Source organism: Chanodichthys erythropterus, chromosome 10 (assembly GCF_024489055.1).
Source record: "Chanodichthys erythropterus isolate Z2021 chromosome 10, ASM2448905v1, whole genome shotgun sequence".
In the NCBI taxonomy this organism is placed as follows: domain Eukaryota; kingdom Metazoa; phylum Chordata; class Actinopteri; order Cypriniformes; family Xenocyprididae; genus Chanodichthys; species Chanodichthys erythropterus.
In genome coordinates this window covers 19408089-19431739 of record NC_090230.1, presented here as the reverse complement: position 1 = coordinate 19431739, position 23651 = coordinate 19408089, and the positions used below count along the sequence as shown (strand labels likewise).

The 23651-nt window shown below is 37.9% G+C and overlaps 3 protein-coding genes across 5 annotated transcripts in view; 2 read left to right on the top strand and 1 right to left on the bottom strand.

Moving 5' to 3' along the window:
* Nucleotides 1–22: 22 nt before the first annotated feature.
* sgsh (N-sulfoglucosamine sulfohydrolase (sulfamidase)) lies at nucleotides 23–12001 on the top strand. 3 transcript variants are annotated; one of them, XM_067396408.1, is made up of 7 exons: nucleotides 23–242; nucleotides 849–1009; nucleotides 1091–1196; nucleotides 8137–8468; nucleotides 8547–8628; nucleotides 8709–8912; nucleotides 11033–11998. In XM_067396408.1, exons 1-7 carry the CDS (start codon nucleotides 152–154, stop codon nucleotides 11590–11592), a joined length of 1536 nt encoding a protein of 511 aa, XP_067252509.1. In that variant the 5' UTR covers nucleotides 23–151; the 3' UTR covers nucleotides 11593–11998. The 3 variants fall into 3 exon arrangements, with proteins under 3 accessions (XP_067252509.1, XP_067252510.1, XP_067252512.1); XM_067396409.1 differs by having other exon boundaries at nucleotides 30–136; nucleotides 11033–12001; XM_067396411.1 differs by having other exon boundaries at nucleotides 50–129; nucleotides 11033–11999.
* A 559-nt stretch (nucleotides 12002–12560) lies between these two features.
* npb (neuropeptide B) lies at nucleotides 12561–14761 on the top strand. Its single transcript, XM_067396406.1, has 2 exons — nucleotides 12561–12983; nucleotides 13631–14761. The coding sequence occupies exons 1-2, from the start codon at nucleotides 12714–12716 to the stop codon at nucleotides 13757–13759; spliced, it is 399 nt and encodes a 132-aa protein (XP_067252507.1). The 5' UTR covers nucleotides 12561–12713; the 3' UTR covers nucleotides 13760–14761.
* Nucleotides 14762–14908: 147 nt separating this feature from the next.
* gnav1 (guanine nucleotide binding protein (G protein) alpha v1) overlaps nucleotides 14909–23651 on the bottom strand; it is a 35779-nt gene continuing 27036 nt past the window's right edge. Inside the window, exons 6-9 of the mRNA XM_067396405.1 lie at nucleotides 22397–22526; nucleotides 21187–21258; nucleotides 18560–18647; nucleotides 14909–15658 (exon numbers count right to left, since the gene is read on the bottom strand). Coding sequence (XP_067252506.1) covers nucleotides 15468–15658; nucleotides 18560–18647; nucleotides 21187–21258; nucleotides 22397–22526 — 481 coding nt within the window. The 3' untranslated portion in view covers nucleotides 14909–15467. The remainder of the gene's footprint in view (nucleotides 15659–18559; nucleotides 18648–21186; nucleotides 21259–22396; nucleotides 22527–23651) is intronic.

Here is a 23651-nt window from a genome sequence, read left to right as displayed (position 1 = left end):
CTTTGTGTGACGTCTTCGCGTCAGCTGATCGTGGTCATGTGATGGACCCACATGGCGGAAGTTTGTCTCGCCGAGTGTAAACAAAGTTCTACAGACTTTTCCGTTTGCTTTAACAACATTCCTGGAGGTGTAAGAGGCAAATGACATTAAAATGTTGTTTTTGTTCGGGTGGACTTTGTTGTGTTTCCTGGTTTGTTGTGATGTAGGAGAGTGCAGAAGAAGAAATGTGCTTCTCATCATTGGTGTGTAGTGAAACACAACCATGAGTGTTTGATTTGACAATATTTCTATACTGTTGTGATGTGTGTTTTGTATTTACGATGGGTTAATGTCTCTATAAGCGACTTTAGACAGTAGAGTTAAGGCAAAATTCAGTGTTAAGACTCAGTACCGCATAAAAGCCAGACTAAATGATACCAGCTCAGACCCACCTCAGCCAACTTGGGTAAAGTTGGTTTTATATTCGCACATTCGGACATCCGTATTCAATAGCCTTGTTAATCACACTACATTGGACATTCACAAGTAAATATGCCATTAAAACAATACTTGCCTATTTTGATCGACTGTGAAAAATGTTGTAAGTTGAAAATCTCTTTTTTTTTTCAATATCATGTCGCTGCTTAAAATTTGCAAACATTAATTTATTGCACATTTATTGGAAAGTCTGAATTTATCAGAAGTCCGAATGTGCGAATATAAAACCAACTTTACCCAAGTCACAACCGTACAGTTGTGTGAATGCATTTATGCCACCTCTGGGTTGCATTAAACAGCCTGTATAAAGACACCTCAGAAGCACCTCTGTGCCATGTAAATTTGCCATGTTTTATCATTGTATCGCACAGCTGATGATGGTGGGTTCGAGACGGATGTCTACAACAACACTGTGGTCCAGACACCTCATCTTCGGGCTCTTTCTGGGCGCAGTGTGATCTTCAAGAACGCCTTCACCTCCGTCAGCAGCTGCTCACCAAGTCGTTCCACCATCCTGACGGGATTACCACAGGTAACCAGTATGTAGATGTCTCTTTTTTAGCCCAAACTAATGGATAAACTTGCCTTGAGCTTTTTTTTTCTTGCTCAACAGCACCAGAACGGGATGTACGGCCTCCATCAGGGAGTTCATCACTTTAACTCATTCGATGGAGTGCGCAGTCTTCCTCTCCTCCTGAATCAAGCCAACATCCACACAGGTACGATGAAGATCCATGAAGCTCTGATATATATTTTTAATACACCTTCATAATAAAGCATAAAAACGCAAAGAAATCAACACTGGCGCAGTTAACTAGTAAGCGGACTCCGATCGAGCCACTTCTTGAATCGTATGATAAAAGGGGAAGATGTGAAACGACAGTTTCGTTTATTTAAAAAACTGATGAATGCCTTTGCTGCGTTGCATCATGCTTTGCCTGTTGAAGAAAGAGAGAGGGATCACAAATAGAGCTTTTCACCGAGGTATAATGATTTTAAAGAATTCAAGAAAAGAGACATGTGCATGGATAGAAAGTGCTTCTGAAAAGGAAAGTATTAAAGATTATAGAAACAAACAGGATAGCGTGTCTACAAGATCAAAGAGCTGTAGTAAATCCACTGCTTCCTCCTATAAGATGACAAGCTGAAGCTAAGAAAGCTGAGTCATTTGCACTATGATGCAAAAACGCACTGAAGTTGTAAACGTTCATGCGAAGACATCTGTTAAAGGAACAATGCCGCCTTCTGTGCGCAAGCCAGAATCCATAAAGGAAAGATATCATGTAAAGGCATCGCATTCTACAGGCATAGAGAAGGATCTGGTTAATGTTATGCAGTGTCAAAACAAAATAGCTGATGTTAGTCAAAGAACAGAAATTAGCAGGCCTACCTTCAAGAGAGATTCCTGTATTCACAGGGACCCACTAGACCACCTGACTTTTATCAGAACCTTTAAGCACTGTAATGAAGACAGAACGAAGAACAATCGTGACAGACTGCTTTTCTTTGAGCGATTCACTAGTGGAAAGCCATTAAGAGTTGCCAACATATGGAACCACAAAGAGGTTACAAAGAAGCCAAAAGGCTATTAGAAAGAAGTGATATCCTTATCGCCAATGCATAACAAGAAATAAATTTAAACTGGAACCCTATCAATTCAGAAAGTGGTAGAGCATTGCATTCATTTTCATTGTTCCTGAGTGGCTGTTGTAACACCATGTTAGAGATTAATGCGTTGGCCGACATGAACCATGACACTAATTTGAAGTGTGTAGTATCCAAGCTTAAGGGAAAAATGGAACTGCTTATGAGTACTACGAACAGAAAGAAAAAAGATCTCAGTTTCAGCATTTCGTTGGGTTTATTGAAAGACAAATATGATTATAGACCCATTGTTTGGCGATTTGAATGAAGACAGTAAACCAACAAAAACTTCAAAATCCAAACCCACTACAACTTCCAAAGGAAGCAGTTTTGCTACAATAGCAACAAGCAGGAACACATTACCTTTCTGAAGTCCATTGCTGAGCGGTCTGTACTGCAAAGGAAAACATGGTGTAGAAGAATGTTGTAAATTCAGCCAAGAACCTCATGATGACAAAATTTATTTAAAAAAAAAAAAAAAAAAAGAAAAAGTTGGCTGCTTGAACAAAGGACATCTCCGCAAGAACTGTAAAAAGAGGATAACATGTACAGAGTGCACGCTTAGACACCTCCTGACAGCCTTGAATATGCAAAAGTGAGTTGATGATAATCAGCTACAGTCAGGCAATTCCCTTATAAGTAGTGCACTAGTCTGTTTGGAAGCAAATACTCATACAGAGGCCGGTATCATTCCACCTACAATCATTCCTGTGCAAGTCAAAGCTCAGGTGCATGTATGCATTTTTAGATCTAGGAAGCTCTGCAACCTTTTGCACTGAGGCTCTTAAACAGAAGCTTTGAGTCAGTGGACGGAAATCAAGAATCCTGTTGCACACAATGGGCTAAGAAAAACCTGTTAACACAGGTCTCAATGAGCAGCTTAGATGGTGATGTCTTTTATGAACTCCCAGACACATACACTCAAAGGGAAATCCCAGTAGCGCAGGAACGGGTGAATACTGCTGAGGCACTAAAGAAGTGGGCATACTTGTAAGAAGTCCATATTCCATCTATTAAGGCAGATTTCGGACTGCTTATAGGGATGAATGCTCCCAAATTGTTAGAGCCATGAAAAGTTATCAACAGCCAAGGAGATGGCCCTTATGCAGTAAAAACTGTCCTAGGCTGGGTTGATAAAGGGTTAGTTCACACAAAAATGAAAATTCTGTCATTAATTACTCACCTTCATGTCGTTCTACACCCGTAAGACCTTCGTTCATTTTTGGAACATAAATTATGATATTTTTGATAAAATCCGATGCCCAGAAAGGTACTAAAGACATATTTAAAACAGTTCATGTGACTACAGTGGTTCAACCTTATAAAGCAACGAGAATACTTTTTGTGCACCAAAAATAACAAAATAACAACTTTATTCAACAATATCTAGTGATGGGCGATTTCAAAACACTGCTTCATGAAGCTTCAAAGCTTTACGAATCTTTTGTTTCGAATCAGTGGTTCGGATTTCGTATCAAACTGCCAAAGTCACATGAATTGTTGAAGTTTCAAAACACTTATGACGTAACAAAGCCTGGTTTACTGAAATTGTGTGATTTTGATGCTCCGAATCACTGATTTGAAACAAATGTTTCATAAAGCTTCGAAGCTTCATGAAGCATCATTTTGAAATCGCCCATCACTAGATATTTTGGATTAAAGTCGCTATTTTGTTATTTTTGCTGCACAAAAAGTATTCTTGTTGCTTTATAATATTAAGGTTGAACCACTGTCGTCACGTGAACTGTTTTAAATATGTCTTCAGTAGCTTTCTGTGCATTGAAACAGGGAGTGTTATTGCTGGCAATGCAGGCCTCACTGAGAAATTTGGATTTTATCAAAAATATCTTAATTTGTGTTCTGAAGATGAACGAAGGTCTTACGGGTGTGGAATGACATGAGGGTGAGTAATTAATTACATAATTTTAATTTTGGGGTGAACTAACACTTTAATGGCCTCGATGATCATTGTCAAGCAGAAAGGGATCCAGAGGTTTAAACAAACCGCATCTCAGCATCTGACTTGACAAGCATGCTGGTACAGCAGTATCATGACTTCCCTGAAAAGGAATACAAAGAAAAGACAGAGATGTCACAAGCAGACAAAAGGTTCATGAGCATAATGGAGAATGCTAAAATCAAGGATGGACATTAACAGTTAGAATGTCAATGTTAAAATGCCTAACAATTACCAAATAGCTCTTCTGCCAGAAGATGTCTTACCTGCTCAGAGAGTTTGAAAAGGATGCAATATTTATACATATATAAACTGTCATAGAAAAAGGACAGGCTGAGATGGTACCCCAGACAGAGCTTAAAAGGGACAATAGCAAGGTGTGGTAGATACCGCACCATGGGGTACAGTATATCATCCAAAAAAGGTCACAATTCATGTTGTTTTCAATTGCTTGGCTTCTTTTCGTAGAATGTCACTCAATAATGAACTAATCCAAGGTCCCAATCTCACTAGCGCACTTTTAGGTGTCTTGCTTCATTTCCGAAAGGAGACAATTAGTCTAATGGCTGACATAGAAGGCATGTTTCATCAAGTCAAAGTTGTTGAAGCTGACAAAGACTTTCTTCATTTTTTGTGGTGGCCAAAGGGTGATGTTGCTGAATACAGAATGACAGTGCATTTATTCGGATCTACATCTTCATCAAGTTGCGCAAGTGATGCTTTGAGAAAAACATCGGATGACAACAAGAACAACAGAACAACAAGACAAGAGGCCATTCATGTGGTAAAGAACAGTTTCTTTGTTGATGATTGTCTCGTGTCTGTTCCTACAGAAAAGCAAGCAAATGTGCTTTACAACGAACTTTGTGCGCTCTGCTCTCAAGAAGGCTTTCATCTCGTCAAGTGGATCTCTAACAGTAGACAAGTTTTGGCATCAATACCTGAAAAGGATAGATGAAGGAGGTGAAAAATCTTGACCTAGACTCTGAAAACCATTCCTGTTGAAAGAGCCTTTGGACTTCATTGGTCTGTTGAAAAGGACACATTCAAGTTTAAGGTTACACTACAGAACCAAACACTCACTAGAAGAGGAATATTATCAGTTGTTAATTCTGTGTTTGACCCACTTGGATTTGTAGCCCCTTTCATTTTTACTGCAAAGTACATCATGCAAGAGCTTTGTAAGCTTAGCAATGGATGGGATGACAGAATTCCAGACTCCATTATGGAGTCACTTTGAAGATGTTACTCAAGCCCAGTTGCATCATTTTTGTGACGCAAGTGAAAAAGGCACTGTGACCTACCTTTGACTGATCAATGCCCGAGGAAAGATTCATGTATCATTCATAATGGGAAAGTCAAGAGTGGCACCCTTGAAATCAATGACCATATCAAGAATGGACTTAACTGCAGCAGTGCTTGCAGTACGGATGGACAAGTTGTTAGCCACAGAACTGCAGTTCATGGTTCTGGATTGATAGCACTTCAGTTTTGATGTACATTAGAAACGAAACTAAACGATTTCAAACCTTTGTAGCCAACAGAGTCAGTATCATTAGGGAAGCATCAAATGTAGGTCAGTGGTGATACATCAACACTCAGCGGATTCAGCTTTGTGTAGTTTAACTGCTGATGCACTTCTAAAATGTAGCCTATGGAGAAATGGTCCGGTGTTTCTTCAAAGATCAGAACAGGAGTGGCCCAGGATACCACTTACTTCAACTCTGATTGAACCAATTGATCCTGAAGTTAAGAAGGAAAGAATTACTGTCATAATTTGCATGATCAAAAGGAAAGTCAATCACAAGGCAACAGACTCTTGATGACGAAAGCTTGGAAACGGTTATGTGTGAAGTAGAAGCCATATTAAACAATCGACCACTAACATCTTCTGGTGACCCAAATGACTTAAAACCGCTTACACCTAATCACTTACTACAGCTAAAGGTGCAACCTAGTCTTCCATCAGGAGTATTTCAAAAAGATGATCTTTATTCAGGATGTAGGTGGAGGGAAGTTCAGTACATCTCAAACCTCATCTGGACAAATTTTGAACACCTTTTTGTGTTTAATTGGTGCAAAAAGCTTGCCTAGAAAATCCAGCCTCACCACTGTACCAGCAGATTAGTCTGGTCGGCCAATGAATCAATTCGATTTCTAGGGCGGAGCAAATCCGAGCAAACAGAAAGCGGAGTAAACCAATCAGAGAAGGGCGGATATGACGTTAGCAAAGCGACAAGAGAGTCAACAGTGAAAAGTAAATAATTAATTTAAAACTGAATTCACGGCTGAATAGAACCATAGACAGTAAAAGAAATGGACACAGCGACCCCATTGGAACTCAATTGAGTCAAGTGAAGCCCATTTTTAGCGATTTTTAGCACTTCCGTTTCTGACGCGCAGACTCGCACTAAGCTTGATGACGTCAGCAACCTGTCTGACAGATGTAAATCTTCTAGTAGCTGTGCGTGCAAACTGCCATCGTTAATCTTGCAGAGACGGCGAGCTTGAGCGGGGAGTTCTTTGGCGTGAGTGAGCAGGAGTAAGTATTCTGATTAATTATTTTGTATAGTATTTTAAAATGTAACGCCAGTACGCCATATTAAGATAATCTCCCCGATTGTCTGCGAGCTTCTCCTCCTGTCTGTACGGTAATTTCTCTACTGTGCGACAGAGAGTGGAGTGGTTATGACGCAATCGTTAGCTTATTTTTACAAAAACTGTTTCTACGGGGCCATAATGTAACATTGAAGGTAATGGAGCCCTTTATACATTGTCGTGTATCTTTGGAAATAAATAATGGACAAATGGAGTCTTTAAACGCCTCAGATGTAAAGTTATTCACTGCCAAAGTGACGCCACAATGAATGGGAGTCAATGGGGATGCTAACGCAAGTGAAGTTCTGCTACAAGATGGCGGCACGCGGCCGACTTCTATTCAGTGCCCAAGGAAGTCGACCGGAAGTTGAACAAACTCTCGGGTCTCCCGTGCGCAATCTTTGTTAATATTGAAGGAACTTCCGCCACACTAGAGTGACGCTGTTCGCGTCACTGAAATAAACAAATCTGATTGCACGGTACGGTTTGGAGTTGACTCGAATCGCGACGGAGGGCGGACTGACCAGGGGTGAGTTTCCCGAAAGCATCGTTGGTGAACCATGGTTGTAAGTCCCATTGAACTCTATTGGTAACGACGGAACTTGCGACCATAGTTCGCTTTGGGAAACGCACCCCAGGGCTGCGTTTCCCAAAAGCATCGTAAGCTTAAGTTGATCGTAGCTCCATTGAAACCAATCAATTTAGGCTTACGATGCTTTTGGGAAACGCTGCCCAGACTGATATATCTTGTAGAAGATATATCAGTTTGGCCTTACCATGCAAGCAAAAAGCCAGTATAGCAAGCAAACCATCTTATGATTTTTTACTTAACATTTGAAATGAGTGAATCTTGGAAAAATTAGGAATTTTACAAATGGATGGTTGATTTCTTTGAAAAGGAATCACTGGGGGGGGGGGGGAATTGGGTCATATGAAAATGTGCAGATTGTATGAAAACATGCAAACAAGTTTGTATGAATTAATACATAAAATAATTACGAAGTGCCATGAGATTGTGCTGGTAGGACAATTTGTTTTTTTTATGAATGGCACAAATTTTCGTATAAAATTTGAACACTTTTTTTTTTTTTTTTGCTTATTGGATGCAAAAAGCCAGCATTGAAAGCAAGCCATCTTGTGATTTGTTGCTAAACTTTTAAACATATTATTTAAAATGTTTTTAAACATTTGAAAATTATGAATTTTACAAATTCATGTTTGATTTCTTTGGAAAGGAAAAAAAAAACAGATCATATGAAAATGTGCAGATCATACGAAAACATGCAAACGAGTTTGTACAAATTCATACATAAAATAGTTTACGAATTTCCATTAGATTGTATTGGGATGACAATTTGTTTTTCTACAAAGCAAACTAGCTTATAATTTGTTACTCAACATTTGAAATGAGTGAAAAAATTCAGAATTTTACAAATTCATGATTGCTTTTCTTTGGAAAGGAATCATCGGGAAAAAACACGTTGGTCCGGGCCCTGTATACCCATTCGATTTCGCCTACACAGAAGAGACCAACTCCGTGCTGCAGGTGGGTCGGAATATCACCAAGATTAAGCTCCTTGTTCGGAAGTTCTTCCAGAGCCAGAAGGCGGAGAGAAATACGACGGAAGAGGAACGGCCGTTCTTCCTCTATGTGGCGTTCCATGATCCTCACCGCTGTGGCCACTCCCAGCCTCAGTATGGAGTGTTCTGTGAAAAGTTTGGGAATGGAGAGAGTGGCATGGGAAGAATTCCAGATTGGGAGCCAAAGTATTACTCTCCAGACAGGGTTAAGGTGAGCCTTACAAATAAAGAAAAATGTTAAAGTCATTAGTTGAAATTCCCAACCATCAGTTTCTTAATATCTAACTAGGTTCCATACTTTATTCCGGACACTCCTGCAGCAAGGGCGGACATAGCAGCCCAGTACACAACGGTCAGCCGGCTGGACCAAGGTTATATTTTAAGTCATTCACAGTAATATTTAAAAATTTGCTTGCATGGGTTTTACATTTCTGGTGTTTTGATTTCGAAGGTATTGGTCTGGTTCTTCAAGAACTACGGGATGCGGGATTTGAAAATGACACTCTGGTGATCTACAGCTCGGATAATGGAATTCCGTTCCCCAACGGACGCACTAACCTGTACAGCTCAGGTGTGAAGGAACCCATGCTGGTCTCCTCACCTGAACACCGGCAGCGCTGGGGACAGATCAGCCAGGCCTACGTCAGTCTGCTGGGTAAGAGCTAATCACTGCTGGATTATTCTTTAAACATGTAAATAAACTAATGTGCACAGAACAAAGTCCTTCATGGGTTTAAGATGTGCTGTAACTGCTTTAATCACTAGGTGGTGCAGTAAGCCTAGTTTTAATACACCTTCATGCACTTGTTCCTGTTTTTGAGGCCGGATAATAGAACAGCTCTCTACTGAATGACAGATAAATACCATTATTAGTTTCGCAAACTATTTGTGCTGTGCTGAAATAGAACATCTTTCAGATTTGTTTCTGTGTTTAAGCCCAGGACAACTGATATATTTTTTATTTGTAGGACTATGAAACACATAATCAATCTTGCTACTGCACCATTCAGATGTTTTAGACCAGATGATAGAACAATCGTCTTTCTCCTGAATTACAAGTTTGGATGAATGTAGCATAGCTTTTACAAAAAGATATTCATAAGATAATGAAAAGCAAAACATCTATTTGTAATAGAAATAATAGTACAACTATTTTTCTACCAAATGACAGATTGTTAACAATGGTGTGTGCACTATTGCACCTTTTTGCACTTGATTCAGTGTTTAAAGTCAAATCTTTGTTTACTGACAGATTGCCAATGTAACAACGTTTTCCGTTTGTACGAAATTGCCAGTGTATCAACAATTTCTATTTGTATGAATCGCAGGTTGTTCGTACAATATAACTATTGCACATTTTTGCACTTGATTCAATGTTTAAAGTGATAGGTCACCCAAAAATGTAATCAACTAAAACTAAATTTAATCAAAAAACTTAATCAAGTGCAAAAAGGTGCAATAGTGAGGAATGCCACTTTTTAAATAACGTACGAACAACCTGTGATTCGTAAAATGAAAAATGTTGTTACAATAATCTGTCAGTAAATAGAAATAAATTACCTTAAAGTGATAGTTCACCCAAAAATGAAAATTATTCCATGATTTACTCACCCTCAAGCCATTCTATGTCTATCTTTTTTCAGACTTACACTATTGAAGTAATATTAAAAAAAAAAATCCTGGCTCTTCCAAGCTTTATAATGGTAGTGAATGGGGGCCGAGATTTTAAAGCCCAAAAAGTGCATCCATCCATCATAAATATAATCCACATGGCTCCAGGGGGTTAATAATGGCCTTCTGAAGTGAAGCGATGGTTTTTTGAAAGAAAAAAAAAAACAATACATACAACTTCAACTAAATAAACTATAATAACCAGCTTCCGGCAAACATCCATATGCAAGTCGACTTACGGCGGAAGCGTAACCTTTGATGCAATGTATAATGTAGGATGTAGGAGTGCTGTTCAAACAAATAGGGCTGTGCAACAAACTCAGTCTCCTTTACGCTTAAATACTCAGACGTTTCTCTTAAAAATGTCTTGTTTTAGACTTGTAATTTGCGACTGGTGTTTTGTTTTGCTCTATCCCCTGCATTTCCGTGTTCATCAATACATCATACATCGCATCAGAGGTTACAAGTCGACTTGTGTACGAATGTTTGCCGGAAACTGGTTATTATAGTTTAGAAGGTCTTTATTAACCCCCTGGAGCTATATGGATTACTTTTATGATGGTTGGATGTGCTTTTTTGGGCTTCAAAATCTCGGCCCCCATTCACTGCCATTATAAAGCTTGGAAGAGCCAGGATATTTTTAATATAACTCCAACTGTGTTCACCTGAGAAATGAGAGTCATATACAGCTAGAATGGCTTGAGGGTGAGTAAATTATGGGATAATTTTCATTTTTGGGTGAACTATCACTTTGAGGTAATTTATTTCTATTTACTGACAGATTATTGTAACAACATTTTCCATTTTTACAAATCACAGGTTTTTCGTATGGTATTTAAAAAGTGGCGTTCCTCACTATTGCACCTTTTGTCACTTGATTAAGTGTTTTCAGGTCATTTCCTTCTATTTACTGTCAACATAATTTCTAGCTGTACGAATTGCAAGTTTTTGTACGATATAAGAAAATGGCGTCCCTCACTATTGCTCCTTTTCATACTTGATTCTGTTTTAAGGTCAAATCTTTCTATAATTTAGATTATAACCAAGGTAACATGTTCTGTTTGTATGTACTTGATTCAACAGCATCTCTAATTTTCCCCCCAGATATCACTCCCACCATACTGGACTGGTTCTCTTTGCCGTATCCGTCGTACAGTCTCTCAGGTGGTCGTCCGGTTGAGTTGACGGGTCGGTCTCTCCTCCCGGCCCTGAGCTCAGAACCGCCCTGGGTCACCGTCTACGCCAGCCAGAGTCTCCACGAGGTCACTATGTTTTACCCGATGCGCTCCATCCACCAGGGCCCCTACCGGCTGCTGCACAATCTTCACTACCGCATGCCCTTTCCTATAGACCAGGACTTCTACGTGTCCCCAACCTTCCAGGATCTGTTAAACCGGACCCGGTCGGGCCAGCCCACAGGCTGGTTCAAGACTCTAAACGAGTATTACTATCGGGAGAGGTGGGAGCTGTTTGACATCCAGTCGGATCCGACAGAGAGGCGGAATCTCGCTGGTGATCCAACCTACGCCCCGGTTCTGGAGAGCCTGAGGGAGCAGCTGCTGAAGTGGCAGTGGCAAACGGAGGATCCGTGGGTGTGCGAGCCGGATGCGGTTCTCGAGACTAAGCTGGAACCGCAGTGCAGACCCTTGTATAATGGACTATGAGTGCCTAAGATTAAAGAAAAGACTTTCATCCTTTTATGGTTCAGATTCACTGTTTAAATGGTTTAATATGAGAATTGTAAGATTATATTTGTAGCTTTTATATTGAAAATGGTAATAAACATTTTGAATAACAAAAGTAGTCAACATTTTCTCATTTTCTTTATTTGAACCTCTAACATTGGTTTGTTTTTATTACAATAGATTGCAAAAAGGCAATAAGACTCCATTTAAATGTTTCATTTTAGGCCATCACAGATTGTTATTTACAAATGTTCAAATTAATGTTATTTTTACCTCTTTATTATTATTATTATTATACATATACACAGCTTTTTTGGCTTTTTGTTTAAATTTTATCTCAGATAACTAAGGAACAACACTTCAAAATTGCATTTTTGTATTTAAAATATTTTTGTATTATTACTATTATTCAAATATCCTATATTTATTGTTGTTGTACCTTTACCAAAATTAAAAATTGTTTTTCTACAAATAATTCTATAATAATTTTCTACAAATGGTTTATTGAAAGTGCTCTCTAATTTAGATTATTTATAAATCTGACAACATGGTAAAACAGTTTATCCAAATGTGTAATTGCAGAGAAGTCAATAAGTCAATGTTCAAATCATTCATTAATGAGACTTTATGTTCAGATCTTGTGCACTTAGAATTCTTCTATTAAATTATATTCATTTTCTATTCTATTCTACTCTATTCAAGTCCCTTCAAATTTATAGCAAGTATTAAACATACTTGGATACTGATCCTTTGGTTAATGCGTATGTGCGTCTTTACGCACGGGATTTTCTCTTTTTTAATTTGTGCTGTGACGCCAGAAAGACGTTTATTGATCAACATAGACAGGCTCGGTGACAGAGAAACAATATTGTCCCGTCATACATCACATCTACCTGACGTTAAAGTCTCCCCAACCGTCTCCAAACGCGCAAAGACGCGCAAATCAATCCTATTGGCCGGAAATATGAATCATCTAGTGAGGAATGACGAACGAGATCACGACTCCGAGGGGTATATATATAAACTCCAGATGTGGAGAACATCAATCCAAAAGCTACGAGGCATCATAGATCAAAACACACGTTTGGGTCAAGTGCGCAATGGAGAGGTCCGTCAGATCCGTGCTGGTGTTCGTGGCTGTTTCCATCCTCATCTCTAGCCATCCTACAGACGCCTGGTACAAGCAGTCCACCGGGCCGAGCTACTATTCCGTCGGGAGAGCCTCGGGTTTGCTGTCCGGGATCCGGAGGTCGCCGTATGTGCGCAGATCTGAGAGCGAATCAGCGCTGGACAGCGGCGAGACCCCCGGCGTCTCCAACAGCGTGATACCCGACCTCAGCAGCAGACAAACGCCAGTCCTTAAAAACATGGTAAATTATTTCATCAAAAACATGTTTTATTACATATAGCCTACTTTAGATAACAAAAGAAGATAATATTGTATATACATACATACGCACAATATGCAGTTTATTAAAGTTTTTTCATTATTTAGTTAAATAAAATATTTGTAAACGTCATTTCATTTTTATAACACAATTTATCAATTAAATAAGTCTTATCAAATTAATAAACATTATATAATATAGTTATATAGGATGCAATATGCATCCAGTTATGTATATGTATGAAGTTACATTAAACAGTTTCATGATTTGTCTCGTATATATTTGCAAAACTTATTACTAAAGTGATCAATTAACAAAGCATAACAAATCAATAGTTCATGTGCATTCACATATGAATAGCCTATATATATTCAGAACATTCCTGAACATTTGAATGTACATTAAATATTATTAATGTATGTGTATTATGGTCAATAGATTGTTAAAAGATGTACTTTGTTACTGTGCATACTTTTATATATATATATATATATATATATATATATATATATATATATATATATATATATATATAAATTGTCTGTTTTATTTTAAAAAAGCATGTACTTAAGAAGACAGAATCAACATGTAACTTCCATTAAGGTTTACTGTGCCGTTTTTCCCCTCAGGCCATCTGCGTAAAGGACATTTCTCCAAACCTACAGAGCTGTGAGCTGGTTCAGGACGGTTCGAGCACGTTTCGGTGCAAAGCAGACGTGTTTCTCTCGCTCGATTCGCTGGACTGCTTCACCTCCTGAGCGGAACCAGTCTCTCTCTCTCTCCCTCCCCGACCCAAAGTCTCTTCATTTCAGGAGTATTTACAGCCAAGGCAGTGAGGCGCGCTGTTGACATTGAATGTTTACTTGATTTACACCAGGGATGTTCAGCGCTGCTCTCGAAGATCTGCTTTCCTGCGATGTTTAGTTCTCTAGCGATGCTAATCATTTTTAAACTGCGCTTTATATTCTAAATCTATTATTTTCTGAGAGCGTGCGGTAAATAATTTGTGAGGTAAACGGCAAAACTATGTGCGTTCATAACTTCGACAATACATTCAAATAATACCAGTTTGAATATCGAGCAGCATAACGAGCTGTTTTGTACGGCTAAAAATACCAAGGACACCGGAAGCTTCGCACATCCGTTAAAAATCCTGTTTTGCGACACACAAAAAAATTGATAATTTTTTTAATTAAGTGAAATCAGCCACCAAGACATTAAAATGTAACGTAAAAATATTGGTTTAGTATGTAGCGAATGCAAAAAAGTGAAGTCAAACCAAATTCAATTCACTTCCAGTGTGAACACACAGTTTCAGCTGTATTTTGCAGGAAAATGGATCTTGGAGAGCAGTTTTGAGCACCCCTGGTTCACACAATGTGAAGTTCGCTGCTTTAAATTTATAAATAAAACAAAACACAAAACAGAGAGGTATTTTCTGTTCGATCTGTTCTCCCTCGCGTCCACCCGTCTCCTGTACCTTCTTTCAGATGTATTACATGTTCATAAAAAGAGTTCACTGTTATGAGCAAAAACTTTCAAAGATGTTTTCTTTATTTTATTAAACTTGAAAGATATACCGTTCATTGTGTGCATGTTTGTGTTGTGCATTTGCATTGAGGAAATATGAATATGACTCGTTTTACACCATTCATTGTGTGTGGAAAATAAGCACGAAACAATATCAAATACATTATGTTAGTTTTTAATTACGTTTGTATATTCACAGTGGCTTGTTTGCATTTACAAAAGTGTAACTCAAATGCTTTTGAAAAGCGAAATACGGAATTTAAATAGCAAAAATACATCCATCAATGGAATATCAATGAATAAATGGGAAAAATGGTAAAGTAACATGATTTCAAATGTATTTACAAAACAATACACAATTGCTACGGGTATGATTATGCTTCAAATAGATGTGTGGCTCACTTTGGTGCAACAAAACCATTTCAGATTGAATTATGAAACTATAAAAGTGCATTGCCTTGCTTCACCAATGAGTCAAAAGCAAAACACGATTCATAATGCAAAACAAAAAATGAACTGACAGGGTGTTCGAGCTCGGAACAGACCATGTTGAACAAAGATTTACACAAGGAGAAAAGGTTATTTTATAAGTCATTATTAACCTTGGTAACGTACACACAGGAAGCGATGTCAGGTGGAAAATTATGGGATGCATGAATGAGCAACTTGATCTCCCAGGACAGTACAATTTACTCTTTTAAAACCATATTATACACTTTCACAGTGTAACATGTGATTGAGATTATTACACAGGACAGTTATTAAATATTTTGTCATTCTGTCAGTTGTGTTTAAGTAAGAGAAGCATAAATTCGGTTATTGCTACATGAAAAGTGTGCAGTCGCTCCATTCTGATTAATATCAGAGCATCATATAATAAATAGCATCAGCATCCATGAGTCCTTATTCAGCTTTTAAAGGGGAATTGTTCTGGACTCAGAGCAGAGACACAGCTTCCAGGTTCTCCTTGATGATGGTGTCCATGACGACCTGGAAAACTACCTGCACGTTGGAGGTGTCGGTGGCTGTGGTGAAGTGATGGTAGATGAGCTTGCTGGGCGTGGTGTTGAGCGACACGAACATGGCGGCGATGAACCGGGCGGCACCGTCCACATCACAGTCGGCACCTGTGAACAAAAACACACTTCTTTGAAAGAAGACCAAGGCTACATTTCTTTACATGTAAAAACAGTAATATAAATGCATTATATATACACACTTGATAAGTTTTCCGTTGCAAAGGTTAAACAGTATTTTCTCTAAGGAGTATCAAGTCAGCAGTTTCAAAACATATAGCAACATGAATCATGTTCAATAACCCCTGGTTCAGAAAAACAAAACAGGAGAGCACTACAAAAACATCAATTCCTGATGAATTATGCATTAACAGGAAACACTGTTCATCCGAGAGAAGATTTGTGAAGTGGATGTAATTGAGTTTTCCCCAGTAGAAAAGAAATGAAATCAGTCTATGCATATCTGACAAGATCTTCTCCAAATCTCTAAACCTTCAATGCTAAATTGACATTTGCATGATGCCTGATGCCAGGTGAAATGTAGTTGTAAAAAGGTTTTATTGTAATCTTCTCTCCGAATCGAGATCAACTTTGTCATATACAAGAGGGGGAGGGAGAGTGAAGACAATGTTACGCGAGAAATTTCCAGCCTCATCCGTCTTGACCTTTTCTCCCTGAGGTAAAAACTACAGGATCTGTTCCAGCTGATTAGACCGCCAAACTACAAACTCACAGAGACATGGTGGATTCAGTCTTAATGGAAGGACAGTGATAGTGGACGACAGACAGACAGACAGACAGACAGACAGAGACAGAGACAGAGACAGAGACAGAGAGAGAGAGAGAGAGAGAGAAAGAAAGAAAGAAAGAAAGCTATTTGGGTGTGAGCAAAAACACACTGTTTTTGTGTGTTTCCCTTTAAATGCAAATGAGCTGCTGCTCTCCTCCCCCTTTCCAGAAGAGGGCGGAGCTTTAACAGCTTCGGTTGCTCAACAACAACAAAGCTGGAGAATCTCACGCAGTCAAAATGAGGATCGTCAGTAACGGTGTTCTTCCTGAGTCTCTCCATCAGTGTCCGTCTCCAGTTTGAACAATGTAAGGCTGAAGTTACAACTTTTAGAATGAAACTGGACGTTTCTGAATGATTAGTGGATAAATTTATGTAGTTGTTGTGGAGTTGATTCAACTCATCGACTAGCATGTGCCGTTGTTAATCTTTTGTGAAGCAGTCCGGTGTAAAATGACAGCATGGCAACAAAACTCAACTACAACAACTCTTCCTCTTCTCTAAAGCAGCCCAACATGGCCTCGCCCTCTTTGTTGCGTGTTTTTTTGGTCCCTACTAGGGCTGCACGATTAATCGCATGCTATTCTCACGCGCATTTCGTCAGTAAAGCCGGTTCCCTGATTACCGCTAAATCGCCATCACCTGATTTCAAATGAAGCGGCATTTAATAGACAGAGCCGTAGTTCACTGAAAAGCCACGCAATATCGCGTTCATATCGCAGATGAATCGCCTGCGATAATGAACGCGATATTGCGTGGCTTGTCAAGTCAAGTCAAGTCAAATTTATTTATATAGCGCTTTTACAATTGGTAATTGTTTCAAAGCAGCTTTACATATTAGAAGCACAGAAAAAAAGGGAAGTGGTTAAAACTGTACAAACAAGCGTGGTAATATGTAACATATACAAGATGGTGCTACATTAAGCCAATGTCGGCTGACTTCCAGGGGTGGAAAAAACCCCCTAGGAGAAAAACCCAGCGTGCTAGCACTGGGAAAAAAGTCCTAGGAGGGAAAAAACCCCTTGGAAGATATATATATGTAAATGTATATGGAGATCAAAATCTGAATTGTACATTTTTATTATAGAGCTTGTCTGTGAACTACGGCTCTGTCTATTAAAAGGCGCTCCGTTTAAAAACAGGTGATGGCGATTTAGCGGTAATCAGGGAACCGGCTTTACTGACGAAATGCGCGTGAGAATAGCATGCGATTAATCGTGCAGCCCTAGTCCCTACCAACCATTTGTTGTAGTCCTTAAAAAGAGAATTCTTTAAAAGAAAATATCTCCCTTTGTATTGAGTGTCGTAATTTTTCAGATGTTGTTTGTGTTCAAACAGCAACATTACACACTAACTAATGTTAAAAAGGTGAAATCTTAATCAAGGACCCCTTTAATAATGTTTGTTTATTAAGTTTTTACGCCATGTTAGCATCATGGCTATTTTCATGGCAAAAAGTTCAGTATCATCCATAAAATTTACATTATATAAAACATTTCAACTTAACATAAGATCGAAAATCTTAAATTCATTCAGGTGGTGACCCCTTAAAAAAAAAGCAGACAAATGAAAAATAAAGAAACAACAACAACAACAAAAAAAAAGATAAAGAAACGAGAAGAGAATGTACGGACAAACTAAAAAAAAAAAAGACAATGAACGATGAAAAACAACTGAATGAACAAATAAAGACATCAAACTAACAAAAAGAACAAGAACAAAGAAGAAAAAAAAAATTGAGAATGAACAAAAATGAAAAGAATTGAAAAAAAAACAATGAATAAACAAAAAGACAAAGAACAAAATAGAATGTAATGAATGAAAAACAAACGGAAGAACAAAAGAAAACAACATAAAAAGAACAAAGAAAGCACAAATGACAAAAGGAATAAACAAAAAAACAGAACAAAATGAATGAATGTTCAAAAACATGAGAACAAACAAATGAAAGAACAAAAGATAACCAACAAACAAAAGAGAACTAACAAATGAAACAAACAAACTACTAAATCAAAGAAAGACAATAAACCAACAAATGAAATAAAGAAAGAATATGATTGGGAGCAGTTGAAGACAGAAAAGCTTGCCAACTCTCTGCTTTAATAAAGGAAATGAGTCAACAAATGAAGCTCTGTGAGCAGCTGAAGTAAATATTACACTTTCTTCAAGCATTCTGCAGCGGGAGCAAGCGGGATTCATCTGTAAATCACAGATCCGTCTCTCACCTCTGAACTGGGGAAGGTAATGCCGCAGATGACGCCCGGAGTGGAGAATCTTCTCTTGGAAAAGATCAATCTTGTTCATGAATAATATCTGCAAAACAAGGAGAAACACTTACATGTCACTCTGGATCGAGACGGACAACACCCATCAACCAGTCGCTCTGTAAAATCAATCATTTAGGACAAGTATCGATTAGTAAAAAAACAACACCTCTAGAAAGTCTTCGAGAAGAAAGTTGTGTGTGTGTGGTTACAAAGATCAACTTGACAAAATAAAATGATTAATACCTCGGTGTTCACAAAAGATGACAGAGAGAGAGAGAAAAAAGGGCGAGTGTCGCTCACTATAATGGCTTAATTAACAACTTGGCCCAGTAATGATTTTGCCCAGCGTTTCAAAACAGCAGAGTATGACTAACGTGGCTATAAAACGCATCTTAACAAGGGCAGTTAGCGCACCTCATTACTCAGGAAGAGGTTTACGGAGGGCGTACGATAAATAGACAGAAAACAAGAGGACCACCGTCACCCACGGGGACGAGCTAAAATACGCCTGCTAGTTTAATTACCAAACGACATGGGCAATTATAACAAAGTCTGGGCTAACTGACGACGTGGGCCGTAATTACGAGGGAAGATGTTACGAGGTTACCAAAGCAAGCTACAGTAGTCGGCGAATGAAACGTCTGAACGAACCACACACTCTTTCATCAGGTGATCGCAATGGAGTCGTACAACAGAGTTTATAATGAGATGGAGGTCCAGAAGAACTCGCTGACATCGGGATAAAGGGTGACGTGACGTTAGTGTCAGCACAAAAAGATTTCCGTATTGTGGTGTATTTGATTTTTATTTGAAGACGAAAGAATTATTATTAAGTGGAATTGATCAGATTGTGAAAACAGGCCTATGACAGAAGGCAGGGGAGGGGTTAAAGATTAGAGGGCTTGATGATGTCAGCAGAAATGGAAAGTCGTTTCAGAGGCGGAGCAAGTTATCAAAAACTACTATAAACTAAAAACTAACCAAAAATAACACCAGAAACTGCATTATTAAAAAAGTAAACATTCCGATTTGATTAAAATCTTTAACGTAGAAACTTTAGTGTTAAATTGCTAAAATCATTGCAGACTTTAGTAGCAGCACTAAAGGCTTGTTCAATCACTGAATCAAAGAAACATCTGAAAACATTTGAAAATTTTATTTTTACCGTTATTACAAAAATTACTATATATGTGTGTGGTAAATGTTGTATTGAAATTTATTGAAAATTATTAAAATATCTATACATCCTTCCATCCATCCATCTATCCATTCATCCATCCATCCAAATATCCATCCATCCATCCATCCATCCATAGATCCATCCATCCAAATATCCATCCATCCATTCATCCATCCATAGATCCATTCATCCATCGATCCATCTATTCATAAATCCATCCATCCATCCATCCATCCATAGATCATCTATCATTCATCCATCGATCCAACTATCCATCCATCCACAGATCCATCCAAATATCCATCCATCCATCCATCCATCCATCCATCCATCCATCCATCCATCCATCCATCCATAGATCATCTATCATTCATCCATCCATTGATCCATCCATTGATCCATCCAACTATCCATCCATCCATCCATCCATCCACAGATCCATCCATCCATAGATCAATCCATCCATTCAAATATCCATCCATCCATCCATAGATCATCTATCATTCATCCTTCCATTGATCCATCTATCCATCCATCCAAAGATCCAACTATCCATCCATCCACAGATCCATCCAAATAACCATCCATCCATAGATCAATCCATCCATCCATCCATCCATTCATCCATCCATAGATCCATCCATCCATAGATCAATCCATCCATCCATCCATCCATCTATCCATAGATCCATCCAAATATCCAAATATCCATCCATCCATAGATCATCTATCATTCATCCATCCATTGATCCATCTATCCATCCATCCATAGATCCAACTATCCATCCATCCACAGATCAATCCATCCATCGAACCATCCATAGATCATCTATCCATTCATCCATCCATTGATCCATCTATCCATCCAACCATCCATAGATCATCTATCTATTCATCCATCCATAGATCATCTATCCATTCATCCATCCATAGATCATCTATCTATTCATCCATCCATAGATCATCTATCCATTCATCCATCCATTGATCCATCTATCCATTCATCCATCCATAGATCATCTATCCATTCATCCATCCATAGATCATCTATCCATCCATAGATCCATCTATCCATCCATAGCTAGATAGATCCATCTTTTATATGTATGTGTGTATATTTTATATATATATATATATATATATATATAAAATATACACATATATCTCCATCCATCCATCCATACATACAACAACAATTCTACACAAAAAACCTCTATTATTAACAAATGCAGCTTTATCCCTCTTGTGAATGTGCGCAAGTATGCATCAAATAAAGTGTTTTGGGGTTTTTTTGGGTCACGTGTTGGGCGTTTTGCGTCGTCTCTTGATTGACGACACTTGCCTCCTCTCGAGCTAATGGGATGAGATTGGATGAGCTCTCTCTGATAATTGAGCCGTTTCTTACCATAGAAGTACTTCTGAAGAAGACGTTATTGCAGATTGATGAGAACAGCTTGAGACTCTCCTGCAGTCGATTCTAAACAAGAGCACAAATTAAAAACATGAGCTGTCATTCCCATGAGATCCCATGATGCTCTCCCGTGATGTCATATATGAGAGGCGACTGAAAAGCTGAGGTCCGTGCGTTTGAACAATGTGTGTGCTGTATTAACACTCAGATTCACACCAAGTAAACTCATTTTATGTTTTGTGTTACTAAAGTTACATTAGTAGTACATTAAATAAAAACAGTTAAATATTAAATGTTATTTTCAGCATTAACACCAGAGTTGTAACATGTCAAATTTGCACTGTAAAAAAACAAAACAAACAAAAAATATATATCTGTTGCATTGATGTATGTCACATTTTAGTATTACATTCAGAAATAAATGTAAATACAGTGTTTATAATGTTTGAAAACATTTTATTTTATTTACCGGTAAACACAAATGAATAAAAAAATATAAGTATTAAAAAATATATATATAGTGGCATTCATTATAAACAACATTTATTATAAACAGCAAACCTACACAAATTAATTTAAAGCAAAACTGAAAATACTGGTGTGTGGAAAAAAGGTGCTAAAATAAACTTGTAATCCAAATATCCAAGTATCTAAGTATCAATATCAATATCTAAGTATCGCTTACATTATTGCATTATATTAATAAATAGCTTTTGGAAACATTTTATAAAAATATGGTAATGATGCTTATTATTGTCTTACTAAATTTTAGTTTTAGAATGTTACATTAAATGAATACTGTATATATTCAAATGAAGTATTTGCTAAATACATAAAAGTAAATGTTGTTTTCAGTATTTATAATTATACTTTTCAGGGAGTTCTTTAAAAAATACATCAATATAATGGATTAAAATGTTTAATTTTAAAATCCAAATAAATTTTTTTAAACAGTTACAAAAACGTATAGTGACAGAAGCCCTATAGAATTTTCCAGAAGTAGTGTATGAAAAATGTAGATTAAAAAAAAAACAATGTATGTATAATATATTACTGTTAATTAACACTTTAAAAAAATACAAGCACACCATTTTTACCATCTAAAAATGGCATACTTCAGCTTCAAATAACACCATGGTGATCATTGTCAGTAACATCTTCTGTTTGATGTAGTAGGTGAACACAAAATGACACGTTCTCTCACCATAGATGGATCTTCCACTAGCGTCATGTCGTATCCACTCAGAGACACAACGAACAACACGGCCCTTACATCCTCAAAACAACTGATCCACTTTCTCCTCTCTGTCCTCTGGCCTCCAACGTCATACATTCTGTGGAGAGATAGACAAAAGGTCCTCAATGGAAAAAGAAACACCTCAATATGGCACAAAAACACTTTAAAGTAAACACATGTGCAATTAACCTTGGGAAATACATCATGTTACAAAAGCACAATGGATTTTGAACATCACTTTTAATGCTGACTTTTACAAACAGTGTTGCATTTGTTATGCTAATATGCTGCTAACTAGCGACACATATACGAACATGTGAAAAACAGACCAATGGGCTATTACTGATGCCATCAAATGAGTCTCTTGAATTAACAAGCTCCACCAAATTTCCCCTTACAGTGATTTAGATCACAACACTAAAAAGAGTTAGCTTGTTAGCTAGTTGTTAGCAAAGATGTGTCAAAATAAAATAACATCCCAAAACATGACATTTCATTACAGGTTTCTCCTCTTCACGCCTATTTTTGAAGCACATCTAAAAAGAGCTGGAAAAGGCGAGTGTTTGTTCTCAGAGAGTGTTTCTTGTCTTCAGACAATCGTGAGTAAAGTGAGAAGACCGTGAACAGTCAGTCTCTCTCACACATTTATTTTCCACCTTCCACTTCATCCAGCGCCATCTCTTCACTATATTTGTGGGAAAGATTCCTCCACACGTCTGAAAATCAAAACTATCAATACACACACTTCAAATGTGATGGAAAAAAGAAATCTATATGTGCTTCATGGGACACTAATACAAACAAATTAAATCATGAACATAGCTGATGTCGACACTATGACAAACTGGTAGATTTTCTCATGTTCAACAAACTGCAGGTTAAAAAAAAAAAAAAAAGAAAAAAAAAAGAGAAACAAACTATTATAATCATTAATACAAAACATACAAGGCTCAATCCCAATTCTACCCCTTACCCCTTCCCCTTTGTTTCGCGCATTCACGTGAAGGGGTAGGGGTGTCCCAATTCTCATTTGGTTGAAGGGGAAGGGGTAGGGGTAAGGGCCTTCAAACGAAGATTTTTCAGGACCACACTTCAGACGAAGGGGTATGATAAATTTCCAACATGGCCGACCAAGCGAGCAGAGAGACCCATAAATGTAAGGTTTTTTTTACGGTAAACAGTATTTTAGTAATAAATAATCACTTGTTTTATGATGCCTTTA

Excerpts from the sequence above, each read along its gene's own strand:
- sgsh (XM_067396408.1), top strand. The coding sequence starts at position 152 with ATGTTGTTTTTGTTCGGGTGGACTTTGTTGTGTTTCCTGGTTTGTTGT. Across the intron at positions 1,010-1,090 it reads TCCTGACGGGATTACCACAG|CACCAGAACGGGATGTACGG; the intron begins GTAACCAGTATG and ends CTTGCTCAACAG. Across the intron at positions 1,197-8,136 it reads TCAAGCCAACATCCACACAG|GAATCATCGGGAAAAAACAC; the intron begins GTACGATGAAGA and ends TTCTTTGGAAAG.
- npb (XM_067396406.1), top strand. The coding sequence starts at position 12,714 with ATGGAGAGGTCCGTCAGATCCGTGCTGGTGTTCGTGGCTGTTTCCATC. Across the intron at positions 12,984-13,630 it reads CGCCAGTCCTTAAAAACATG|GCCATCTGCGTAAAGGACAT; the intron begins GTAAATTATTTC and ends TTTTCCCCTCAG.